The sequence below is a fragment of the Mesocricetus auratus genome, unplaced genomic scaffold (genome assembly GCF_017639785.1).
Source record: "Mesocricetus auratus isolate SY011 unplaced genomic scaffold, BCM_Maur_2.0 Super-Scaffold_100004, whole genome shotgun sequence".
Taxonomy (NCBI): domain Eukaryota; kingdom Metazoa; phylum Chordata; class Mammalia; order Rodentia; family Cricetidae; genus Mesocricetus; species Mesocricetus auratus.
The window spans coordinates 77,680,812-77,694,517 of record NW_024429189.1 but is presented as its reverse complement, the minus strand read 5'-3'; the positions used below and the strand labels follow the sequence as shown (position 1 = coordinate 77,694,517).

General features: G+C 35.9%; 1 protein-coding gene across 6 annotated transcripts in view; it reads left to right on the top strand.

The window, feature by feature from the left end:
- Nucleotides 1-13,706, top strand: part of Ano3 (anoctamin 3) — a 263,776-nt gene that overhangs the window by 229,406 nt on the left and 20,664 nt on the right. For all 6 annotated transcript variants that reach the window (XM_040745992.1, XM_040745994.1, XM_040745993.1 and 3 more), the window contains 5 exons: nucleotides 458-494; nucleotides 5,251-5,362; nucleotides 6,087-6,144; nucleotides 10,447-10,544; nucleotides 13,135-13,268. In XM_040745992.1, the coding sequence (XP_040601926.1) occupies nucleotides 458-494; nucleotides 5,251-5,362; nucleotides 6,087-6,144; nucleotides 10,447-10,544; nucleotides 13,135-13,268 (439 nt within the window). The remainder of the gene's footprint in view (nucleotides 1-457; nucleotides 495-5,250; nucleotides 5,363-6,086; nucleotides 6,145-10,446; nucleotides 10,545-13,134; nucleotides 13,269-13,706) is intronic.

Genomic DNA, 13,706 nt, shown 5'->3' with positions numbered 1-13,706 from the left:
CGGCTGTTCTAAGGTTCTTTATATGTATATACATATGTCTAGGTGTGTGTATGGCACATGTGTATGAGGACCTGATCAGGGCAGAAGAGGATATCAGATCCCCTGAAGCTGGATTGACAGACATTAGTGAATCTCATCTCAGTCATTAACTAACTGAATGAATTTTGGTAATTTTTGTTTTAGTTTGGGGAGTATGTATTCAATGAAAATAAAAATAGCAACAAAGATTTACTTTGCAGATAATAAGGTGTCTACATGTGTGCATATATGTTTTTAAACTCAATCATAGTTCAGCTATTTTGTGTGTATGCATCTAGAACACTAAATCCTGTGTTAATAAATTTACTTTGCTAAAAATGTATCCTCCTTGTAGACACACTTTAAATACTTCTTTGAAAAATGTAAATTCTAACACTATATAAAGTAGAATAATATTTATCTTTATATTCCTTTTCAGGCTTATGAAAAAGTTGCATACCTCCTCACTAACTTAGGTAGGTTCATTTCCTTTATTTTACTTGTAGTAAGTGAATAACTCTGTTCACATTAGTCTTCAGATATTTTGTGTATGCTACCATTTTTATGTCTTCAGTTATGCAAGGATTTGAAAATTAACCACAGAGAGGTGGAGCTAGAAGTTGATCTACATTAGACAGCACAAGGGGGCAAAGTATGTCATCAGAAACTATTCACCAAGAAGCAAGGAAACTTATTTAACATTTACTTGGGAAACTGTTTCCCGAATTTCCCAGTTCTTCAGCCAGCTCCATGTGTGCGGGGGGGACTGGGGGAGTAGTCACAAACATGTTTAGACCTCTGTGTGGAGGTCAGTGGAAATCTGGAAGGAAATGATTTGATTCTTTCCTCCCATCAAGCAGAATTTAGGCTCTGGAGTAAGAATACATGGGTTGAAGTATGTGTTCTACAACATATTCTAGTTAGGTATAAAGTAGTAATCAACAGCCTTGCTTCTTGTCATCTTAAATTCATTACTTAAAATAAGGATTCCTTCCTTCCTTCCTTCCTTTCTTTCTTTCTTTTTCACTTCTTTCGTTCTTTCTTTCTTGGGTGTGTGGGGGGGCGGGACGCAAGACAGTGTTTCTCTGTGTAGCCCTGAATGTCCTGGACCTTGCTATGGAGCCTTAACTGGCAAGGAACTTAAAAGATCTGCCTGTTTCTGCTTCCTGAGTGCAGAGATTAAAGGCATGCACCACCACATGGCGAGGATAGCATTTTCTAAGAATTTCATTTAGTACTGTTGTGATATATATGAGTTTTGACCCACGAGCCCTGAAGAATAAAAATAGCAATGGAAAGCAGTTGACCTCTTGTTGTTGGAGAATATTAAGTTTCATTTCTATCTGTTTGTTCCTTTTATCTCTATATTTTGATGTCTTTCTTGTAAAAGACTTTCCTGAAGTACTGGGTAAATAATAACTCACTTGAAGTTTTGCCTACATTTGTTTAGTGTGTGTGTGTGTGTGTCTGAAAACTAACTTCAGAGTCAGTTTTTGACTCCCACAACGTGGGCTCCAGGAATTGAACTCAGGTGTCTGGTTTGGCAGTAAATACAAGAAAACAAAGAAAAACAATGTACGCCTGACTTCTTGTGTTTGGACTGTCTATTGGCTACCAGCCACATAGACTGGAAAAAATTCTGTCCTTCGTGCAAACAATCCCAACTGTTACAATTTTAGATAGTATCTTAGATTTGACAGTTTCCCTTCAGAGACACATTTACATCTGTTTGGTCCACATCATTGTCTACTGCCTCAGGAAAATAGCTATGGCTTTCAGCATATATGTGTGTATACAGCATCTTCCGCAGGGTCCTCCAAGTCATATAAGTATTGATTTATTTTGCTATAGTACTTCTGATTCTTCTTGCTTTCTATCATCAGAAAGAATGTTTCAATATTCTTTTTAGGGATTTCCATTCTTCAGTCACTAGCTCCATACTCAGATTTTGTTTCAGCCTCAGCTAATGTAGTTAATAATTATTCCAATTATTTTTCGCTTTTTAGGAAGCAGAATTCTCCCATCTTCTGGCTTCTTCTTTGTCCTAGTCTCCTTAGCTTTTATGCTTCCATACTAAAACTTACTTGAATACTTAGTTTGGGGTGATTTGGAAAGGATTCACTGAATGCATATATTGCAAATACTAAAAGAAAGTAAAAAGGAAAGACAAAGAAAAAAATGTGAATGAGATCAGTTGATTTCTTGACATTTTGGTTGTGAGAATAGCCTTTAATGGCTGAACAATCTCTCCCGTCCAAGAATCATTGCTTAAACAGTTATATAATAACATATTTTTCTTCCCCATCAAAATTAACATAAGCTATATTCCAAGATTCTATATTGCCAATGACTACAATTAGGAGGGAAACAGTATGAAGTATTTTTGCTTGTTTAGTTTTATTTTATTTAAATTTAAATTAGAAACAAGGTTGCTTCACATGTTAATTCCAGGTCCCTCTCCCTTTCACTCCGCTTCTCCTGCACCCTCCCACCACCACCCCAAATATCCCCTCATTTCACCAGGGAGGGTGAGGCCCTCCATGGGGTGTCCATAGTCTGTCATTTCATCCAGGGCAGGGCCTAGACCCTGCCCCAAGAGTCCAGGGTGAGAGTGCATCTCTCATTGTTGGATGGAATCCCAAAGTCCATTTGTATACCCGGGATAAATACTGATCTACTACCCAAGGCTCAATAGATTACCTAGGCCTCCTCACTGACACCCCCATTCAGGGTGTCTTGATCAGTCCCACGCTGGATTGCCAGGCATCAGTCTGGGAATCAAGAGCTAACCCTTGTCAGGTCAGCTATTTCTGGGGGTTAAACCAGCCCAGTCTTAACCCCTTTGGTCATCAGTCCTCCCTCTCTGGCACTGGATTTCTTGAGTTCAGCTCAGTGCTTAGCCATTGTTTTTGTTTGTTTGTTTGTTTTGTTTTGTTTTTTGACAGGGTCTCAGTGTCTAGCACTGCCTGCCTAAAACTCACTATGTAAATCAGTTTGGCCTTGAACTCATAAATATCCACCTGGCCTTGTCTCCTGGGGCTGGGATTAAAGGCATTTGCTAGACTTGGTTCATTTCTTAGTATTTCTTTTTTTTTTCCTTAGTATTTCTTAATGTGGATTTTGTACTTGAAAATTTTGAATAATAGTTTCCATTTCATCATTGTAGATCAACTGCCCAACACACTGTGGAGTGGGACTCATCTGCCTTGTTGCTCTTTCACAGTTAAATAATAAAGTACTTGAACTGAATTGTCAATAATTTTCTTTCAAATTGTTTGAGAGTTCTCTTCTGTCTCTGATACCTATGTTGATTTCTTTTAAGATATTCTATCACCAGAACAGAGGAATTTACAAGAAGAATGGCCAGGAGTGTGGTGGTGGTGGTGGTGGTGTGGGTGCTATAATTAATAAGAAAAAAAATAACTATTTGTTCTAAGTGGGAGTAATGTCAAAGACACATGAAAGCCCAGTGATGGCATAGTTTCTGTGGATCCATAGTTCTTAATTAATAGTGATGACTAATGTTGACATTTCTTTACATAATAAAATCTGATTGTATGTTTGTACTTATTTCTTATATTCTTTGTCTAAACTAACATATGTTTCAGATTAGAAATTAGATGCTATTTACCAAAGAGACAGGATCCTAAAAGGATGTTTTTGGTTTTGTTTCCTGGACTTTTCCAAATATTTTGTTTTCAGAAGCAACAAAAGAAAAATTCTTCAAAGTTTCAATTCACACCTTTTAAAGATAGGTATAAATATTCATTATTCCAAAATGGGATTTATTTCACTTATTTGTTTTAGGTTTTTGGCTACTGACAATTGTACCAAGATGATTGTCAGCTTTTTAAAAAATAAGCAATTACCTATAGTAATGAGTGGTCTTGATTACACAAATGCAGATTCTGAGAAACAAAGTCGGCCAAGTCATGAAAATATTGGCTTCATCAGAAGTCAAACCAAATCATATCAATGCCATCTTAAAACTCAGAACCACCCAAGACACTCAGAAAAGAATTTTAAAGTAAATTAATTTTTAAGTGACCTCATTTGTGACTGGTGATGATGAAAAATAACTTGTTTATCATGGTTGACTATTTTATTATCAGCATCTAGATGTATTAAGGGAAAACAAAGAAACAATTTGGCCATAAATGTTTTACCCTAGAAAATGTTTATATTGTCAAATTTTAGAATTCATTTTCCCCTCCAAGTTAAACGCTCATTCAAAAGGAGACAGGATTTGTTCCATGAAAGGATGTTATAAAATTATTATTTTGCTACTTGTAGTAGAGAAGGTGAGTTAATATTAAAAATTGTCATTATTAAAGTAAGTCCTTCTCACTATGCTTATTGCTACATGGCAAGCTATTCCAAGCTTAGTAGCATAGGACAATAATTTATTTGGTTTATAAGGAATCTATAACCAGGTTGACTTGCTAGGCCTTTTTCTCTGCTCCACACAGTTATCTGTTGATAGAGTAATGTTAAAAATGATCTCTTCACTCACATGCTAAACCTCATGTGGTGTTTGGGTGATGGCTAATCTCATCCATGAACTTCATCTCTCCCCATGTCTCTTCTTGGATGTCTGTCTTGAATTTGTCTGTAATAGCACAATAGCACTTCTCATGTAACATCTAGCTTGTGAGGGGAGACACACACGGTAGACGCTCTTATCATGCTCCTGTATCTCAACTTTCTAGGTTCTTATTGGTAAGATTGAGGTATATTGATTAAGTTTAAAGTAAACATCAGAGACAAGTATATCAGATCCTATGTATATACTAGAAGAAATAACCTACTAGGGATTAGTATAAAGATCTATCTTGAGAAATCTTCATGCCAGAAATACTGTAATCTTGCTCAGAGTATGTATATATATATATATATATATATGCATATGTATATGAATAGCACACTTTGAATCCACCTTATTTCTCAGAATAATTCACCCAAATTAACTCTTAGCAATCTAGACTTTTTGCCATTCCAAATGTGACCTATATGGAACTTTTATCGATCCAAAGGGATTTTTCCATACCTGACTTTTCCCATAATGATTTATGAATGTTTGTTTTTACAGGTAGAATGTTTTCGCATCTATTTATATTTGTAACTTACATATGTTCTCTTTTGCTTTTTTACTGCAAGATTTAAAAACTTTTAAAGTGCAATGCTGATATTTTTGTCCACCTCAATTATGTTTATAATTTCTGTTTCTTATAGAATATCCTCGAACAGAATCAGAATGGGAAAACAGCTTTGCCTTGAAGATGTTTCTTTTCCAATTTGTCAATCTGAACAGTTCTATCTTCTATATTGCTTTCTTTTTGGGAAGGTGAGTTAACTTTACACACCGTCAGTACCAGGAAGAAAACAAAACACAAACATCTTCACTAGGTAACAGAAGTGGAGAAATTTTAAACTCTGCCTTATAATATTGTGTAATAGATTTTACATGCATTCTTACTCTGACAGTACTACCAATTGAATTTTGCACACACATGAGTGACAGAGAGAGAGAAACAAATAGAATACACTAACTATAAATTATCATTTAATTATTATTTTGTTTAGAAGAAAATAATTTTATGTATCCCTGGATCATGTGTTCTTGGTGTGTAAACCAGGAACCTCCTTTTATTTAAAATTTCAGAAAAAATAAAATATTAAGGAGCCTATTTTGCCATTTGGTTAACCCTCCATCCACATGGTGCCATGGGAACTTTGAGAAACTAGAAAAATTTTGAACAAAACCATTCAGTACATTATGATGATATTCATTAAGCTGGCCCACGCATTATTGAAATCTACACGGAACAAAGTATTAAATGTCATCATATTGATGTATCTACACTTTCTCTACTCATTGGTACTGAATTTGTACATCACTTTCTATTTTTAAAGTCAGTTACTTTGATGTTGTTTAAGCATAGAAAATATCAACTATATGGGACAAATTGCACCAGTGAACAATTATGTCTACCCACACAAGCACTCTGTGTGATGCGTCAGCAGGTGAACTTCACTTAATTGCTAATTAATTCAAACACTCTTTACAGATTCGTAGGCCACCCAGGAAAATACAATAAACTTTTTGAGCGATGGAGACTGGAGGAAGTAAGTAACCCCATGAGAGTGGGTGTGCGGATGGATATGGATTCAGGCCAGTGACTGTGGGAGGTAATAGGCTGGGGAGGGAAGATGTCCAAGAGAGTTAGAGGCAAATTTTGGAAGAGAAGAGATTTTTGTGTTAAAATGGAAGCAGCTACATTTATACATAAAAAATGACGCTTTTAGACCAATATTCTGGTCTCTTCTCTTATTACTTCTTAAATTGTGTTTCTTGTTTGTTTTCTACTTATAAGTTCCACAAATATGACTCCATAATTTTACTCATTTTGGAAAAGTATTATCATCTATTGAATGAGTTTCCAAATATAAATATGTTAGGTTTCCTTTGATGAAAAGAAAACATGAAATAGTCATCTATAAACATGTGTGCACAGGTGCTGAAAGCCCTTATTTCTTTATTGATTTACAATACATATGATAATACAGAGAAACACGATGGAGGGGTAGGTTCACTATATCTCATGGGTCTTCACTGAGGCTGGGAAATTGACCTTCACAAAGTCAGCAAGTCCTGAGTATACAGTCTCCTTGTGACACTTTGACTAACACAAGCATTTAGAAAGGATCTACTTTGTGAAAGGATGTTGCCCTTTGATTTTGGTTCCTTCAGAGGCAAGGGAGTTGAAAACTAATATTTTTTGTCTATGAGTGCAGGGATTAAAGGCGTGTGCCACCAACACCTGGCTATTTTCATATCTTTTTATAATATTAAAATGATATTTTCTCATTTTACAGTTCCACTTCCTCACCTCCTTGTGCTCTCCCCACCTTCCCCCCACCTCACCCCTCATCCACTCCTCAGAGAGGGTAAGGCTTCCCATGGGGAGTCAAGGAAGTCTGTCACATCACTTTGAGGCAAGACTAAGGCCCTTTCCTCTATATCTAGGCTGAGCAAGTTATCCCTTCAAAGAGAATGGGCTCTGAAAATGAAGGGAGAAACAGTTCCAGTCTCTCTCTATATATATAAAAAATTGTTCCTCAAAATCACAGGGAGGCCTCATTTATGTTCTTTCCAGACTGTCCCAGAAATTATCTCTGTACATGAATGAAGTCTAAAACTTCCTCAGAATACATGCTTTGCAATAAAATAAAGCTGAGCTCAAAAGTTAATTACCTTTGCAATTTGTTCCTTGCTCTTAATTCATCATTCATGACTATCTGATTCTCAATGCTAAATTGGTAGTAGTAATAATTATGTTGTCAAGTTATTTATAGATAAGAATTAATTTACAATACACAATAAGAACAACCATAGACTATGGGAATATTTTCACAAATTGTTGCTAAAATTCATCACTATTACAGCTCCATAGCTATAGCCAAAGACAGACAAAGGCTAATTGTCATGATACCTTCTTATAGGACCAACACTTGAGAAGATGAAAACTGAAGAAGACAAGTTGAAGGCAAACACTGAGTGCATAATCAACCCAAATCTACATAGGTTTTTACAAATTAAGATATTGGGGGTGAGGTGGAAGGAAACACTAAGACCATTCATAATCCTGGGATTGCCTGGAGGTCTCAATTTTATTTTCAGTTTTATTTTATTATGCTTATTCATATGCCTATTGATTTATTTTGTTGTTATTTATGACCAGGAATTATGCCCACATCCAACAAAAGTCTGATTACCCTGGTCATCCACTTAGTAACTTAACGCTTACTTCATCAAAAGATTCTGGTTGAATTAGTAAACCTAAGTTAGGAACAGGGTGATTATAAAAACATAGATGCACATTGGTGCCCTTGTAGGAGCTGTCACTACCATTACTATTGTTCAAATATATATTATTATCTTAATTATGAAATTGTGGTAAATTTTGATTAAGCATTGAAAAATGCAGAAAAATAATTATAAAACTGGTGTCATAAAAATGTCTCATAATCCTCCTACACATTTTCTATTATAGATGAGATATCTGGTGGCTATATTTACCCACAAAGGACTGAATGTTCTAGGAAAAAATAAAATTAGTATTCTCATTTATGACACACCTTAGAAATCTCCAATTATGAAGAGAGTATGAAAATTAAGGTTATTGACTCAGAATTCCTTTGCATAAGAAGCAAGGATGAACACAGGCTAAATAGTAGGCTTCTGATGGAGAATTTTAAAGACAATCTCATTGACATATTTGATTCCATTAATGATCATGAAGAATAGGATATGATCATAAATGAACAAATGTTTTGTCCTTGGGTTCATGATAGTCTGTGCCACAATTTCCCATCCAGAGGAAGATCTTATCTGAGAATCTCAGTTCCTTCCTTTTTGAACTTGCAACAAGAAGAGGTAGCACAGTATTCTCATTTGTGAAATTTAGTTAAATTACGCATTTCAAATAAGAGGCACAATTGATAGGAACCAGTATAAAGAAAGAAAAAATAATACAATCTGTCAGAACTTTTATGAAGTGGTGATTTGCTGAGATGACCAACTGAATTACTAGCTCACAGAATGTGTTGGCTTTAGAGTAAAAGTTCTAAATTAGGTGAAGTGAGGGATCATGGAGTCTGACAGTCCTGTCTAGTCCCTAACTTCCTCAAAGAAGGTATATGACTAAAGGATACTCAGTCTCCCTCCCACCTTCTCTACACACATTCTCACCAAAAATGTGATGAAAACACTGGACTTTGGTTTGCTCAGAGATGCCTATGCCTTTTGCACATTCATCCATGACCATTTATGCAGCCTAATTATGGAATGTTTCAACAAATGAAGTTTAGAGTATTTTAATGACTGGCTTCAAGGCCGTCAGTATGTGAATTAGACAGACTAACAAAACCCAATGTTCCTTATTGTTCTCCATAAAAAAGATAAAGATATTTATAAATTACACAATTCTTCAAAGCTCAATTTTAACAAATTTGTTGTTGATTTGCCTTTTAACTTTGACCTACCCTTTACCGCAATAATTCAATCATATATTTCCCATTGCTTTCTTTCTCCTGTCCCTTTATAATACTGCATGCATGCCAAGCCTGCTCTCAAAAACAACTGACATATTTGTTAAATAGAAATATCCTTAGAGTGATGCACTGTGAGAAGGGGATGAAAGTATTCTTTTCTCAGACTGAGCAAGTTAAGGTGCCTCCAAGTGTCTCTGCACAAATGAAGAACCATCTTGTTGATCTGTGATTGTCCTCTGTATCTTAGTGATTCAGTTTCTCACATTCTACTGAACACACTCATAGTACAAATTGAGAAAGAAGAGGGGGGTCATACATTCATTCTAAAAGGGAGAGGTGACCTAGCATAATCAAATCTGGACCCTACTTTGCCATGAATATGGCCATGGGCAAACCTACTCTGGTTCAGATTGTTGAGCTACTGGGCTGGAACGGGAAATGCTGGCTCTTTTATGTCTTAATTATTCATTCCTTTTGAAGTCCCACTAGTACCAATTTGACAGAAATAGAAACTATGATCAAAGTCATAGGAACACTCATCCTCATGAGCAGGACATGATCCCATTTCTAAAGACCCAGACTCACATTTTCCACCTGAATTACTTTTATAATGCAGTTTCAAGCAGCACATACTGGTTGCTGTATTAACTTAAGTCGCATTGTGTGTGTGCGTGTGTGTGTGTGTGTGTGTGTATTTCATACCAGCTTATTGAAAATCTAAACAACAACAAAAAGTTAGCACAGAGAAACAAAAACTTCATAAAAACCCAGATAATGAGACCTGCATGGTCCAGTAATCCTCAAAACTTTTTGAGGTTACAAAAATGCTGTCTGAAAGAAAAGAAAATGAGGACACATGAAAGGCATGCAATGCAGTATGCTGGCTGCCTTGCTCAATAGTCCTGGAGGAGAGGGATAAAACAGCGATCACAACTGCAGTTTATTGAATTCCAACTCACTGCTTCTAGTTTCTTAGCATAGAGCTGAGTGGGGATAAATATGTGGGAACTTACTAAAATGTCTGAATTTTTCCAGAAAATCTAAAATTATTTAGAAATGGAAAGATCCTTTAAAAAGTAGTAAACACTGTATCAGAATTATTTTTCTAACACCTTAGTATTTGTGGATGTAGAACATTTGTTAGCTTTCACTATATGTCATCATGATTGACAGTGGAAGGCAGCAAGTACTCGCTAGAAGCCCAAATTTCACCACCATTACTAATAGAGTCATTGTACCTGCTTCCATTTTTACATGAGAAAATGTGACCCTGATGTAAAGTTTACTTTGCAATTTAAAGTTGGAGATATTTGAACCAGCTTGGGATGCAGGGGAAGAAGCAGGATCCTTATGGCTCTCACTGTTCTATTTTAGTGCCATCCTAGTGGCTGTCTGATAGACCTCTGCCTCCAGATGGGAGTCATCATGTTTTTGAAGCAAATATGGAACAACTTCATGGAGCTGGGATATCCGTGAGCATGCTATCTTTAGACATGTCTTATATATAGTTATAATTCAGGGTTCGTGAGCAGTGAGATGATTGGTCAGCTCCCACTCTGCTCCTTACACAATGTATGATTGCCTCTAAGTTTAGGCTTTCTGAGTCTCAAAATTTTCACATCTTTGAGCAGAGATAAATGGTGCTATGGACTTCAGGACCAACTGATGGGATTAAAGGAACTAACGTACATGAATACTAGTTCAGCTTGTTAACTATTTTTAAAGCATTAATAAGACAGAATTTTGAAAATAAGGAAAATTTTCTGGTGTCTTTGAGTTATCAACAGATATATAGTGATGTTGACATTACTGGTAAATAAAAAGGGTGTCCTTTCCTTCCAAAATGGAACATTCTACCAAAGGATGTTGACCAGAACAAAGTTTGATAGTCCTTTTTTGACGCCTTCCTCATCTTTCCTCTATAAAAATCATTAGAAGCAAATAGATGTGATTATATCCTGTGAAGACATTTTCATATGAGGGAGAAACTGGTTAGCTGATTGATTATATAAATAGATTTACTCATTGATTAATGATATAAACAGGGTTACTCATCAAATTTTACTTTCATTCTTTTTTTCATGTTTTCCTATAAATGACATTCTTGACCTAGTGGTGGATAAGTCATATTAACACAGCAGCATTCTGAATATTGATTAAGCTATGGGGAGATTTAGTGCATGGATTCAGAACTATTTGTTCCTAGTCTGAATTTCTTCTCTGTTCCTTGCTAATTTTGATTTAGAGTTTATGTCATTGGAGTTCATGAGATTTTTTTCTTTCACATGTGAAACAAGTGATTTGCAAAGAATAAATGAAATGACCCAATATAATTTTAATTTTAAATAACAAAACACTTCAAAAGAGTGTGTATTATATACAAATATATATAAAGTATTTCTCTATATATATGTATACATATAGGATATATAACAGATTCAATGAAATCTCTCCTTTATGAAGCCTATGTGAAGACTGATGGGCTGGAGTCACTTGCGGACTTTCTCTGCCCCTTCTTCTCCTTTGCTTATCACTCTAAAATGTAAGGAATGAACCAGGTGGTGGTGGCGCACGCCTTTAACCCCAGGACTTGGGAAACAGAGGCAGACAAATCTCTGTGAGTTCAAGGCCAAACTGGTCAATAGGGTGAGTTTCAGGACAGCCAAATCTACACAGAGAAACCCTGTCTCAAAAACCAAGAACAAAACCAAAATTGTATTGAATGGGCAGTACAGGAACTCGACATCAAGTGGGTGGCACAAGAGTGGATCTGCCATGAGCACTTCTAAAGTTCCATCAGGGTGGAATTGTGGCCAGCCATTGAAGAACAAACAAGGGTCCTTTGATCACCATCATATGTGGTCTGCTGTATTCATTGTTCATGTCTGATACTCATTTAACCATGGTCTTACTAAGACGGTAAGCCTGGGTCATGTATGTCAAAATCTCCAGGAAGAAAGTAAAAAAGATATTTCATATGTATTTTTGAAAGACTTAGGCCTTGTAGGTGAAAACTTATCAGGACTGAATAGATCACCAAAGCAGTGTTTTTCACAATTCTCCATTCAATTAAAACCTTAAGCAAAATCAATGCAAATAAAATTCAAATATGCAGATCTGTGTCAGTTCTAACCTGCCTCACCTTTCAGCCTTTCACATCTTTGTGAGATTCCATGGGATGTTGACTCGAGCACTGCTTCTTCCAGAAGATTCTGAGTCTTCAGTTACTTAAAATTGAGTCTTAGGTCCTATTCACTGAACTATGAAAAATTATGACATCCTAGAGTATCTTCTCAAAGTCTTAAGTATTTTATTACCCAAAAGCCCCTAAGACAACCAGGCTATCTCTAGACTTCACAGTATGATAAGCATTCCCAGCCCAGAGACAGAGTGTTTTCACGACTCCAGGCAATGACTCATAATACCCACTGCCTGACAATTTTCTTAACTATAGTAGCAGACTATTGGCATTAGTGTTCAAGTTTTTCATGTTGATATAATCAAAGAAGTGATTTGACAAGTGAATCCTTCATGCAATGCATGGCAGGATGGAGATAGAACCTAGGATTCTTGAAATCATATTTAGGCCCAGTATTTCATGCAGAACATAATTTTATTCATATCCACATGAACAGCTCCAAAACTGGAGTATGAGCAATAATGGGTTCATACTTAAAGACAGCAGTTAACATAAGAGTTTCTACAAGTGGAGCTGGGAGAGATGATTTTAGCTTAATCAATATCAAGGAATTGCTTAGTTTACTGGCAATGAATTCCTGATAAACATCCAGATGTTTTGAAGGCTTTAGAGAGTTCTAGAACAAGTTTAGTAACTTTCACTAAATCTTCTTAACACTAAACCTTAAAGATTTAAAACTTTGTAAATTTCAGACTTACTTTATTTTCACTTGCTGAAAAGTTAAAACCACAACTATCTTCACTTCCAAGAATACATGATATAGGGAAATTTTAGTCAAAATTTGTTATTTCTTAGTAAAATATGTGTTTCCCACAGATGCTTCAGTAACAGATCACATTTTTTTGGTCTGCTCTCTGATGCAGGTTAATCCAAAACTGGTGGTCACGACATAAAATCAAGCGGGGAATACAGGATGCTTCCATACCACAATGGGAAAATGACTGGAATCTTCAGCCCATGAACATTCATGGACTGATGGACGAGTACTTAGAAATGGGTAAGGAGACGCTTTTCTGCAGGACCATTTGGCCTGGTTGATATTGCTTTTTCTAGCTAACATGAGCTTTGGTTTAAGAGGAAAACAGCAATAATAACTTTTCTTCTTTTGCACCGATCATTCTAAAATATAATTGAATTTTATCCTAACAAAATCAGAGGTATGAGATGCTGCCTGTGTGCTCTCACAGACATTACAGTTAGAAAGCCATGACATTTAGTCAAAATGAAGATGTTCTCAAAATGAAGCCTTTATCTTTTGAGCAATATTCTTTTTGAAATCAGATTTCACTGTGAAGTTAATACTGATCTTGAGCTTGATAAATAGCACAGGCTGGTTTTGAACTCAATCCTCCTGTCTTTGTAGCCCCAGTGCTATAATTATAAGCATGCATCACCACACCAGGATAGTGAGCAAATATTTTGATGAAAATTTTAA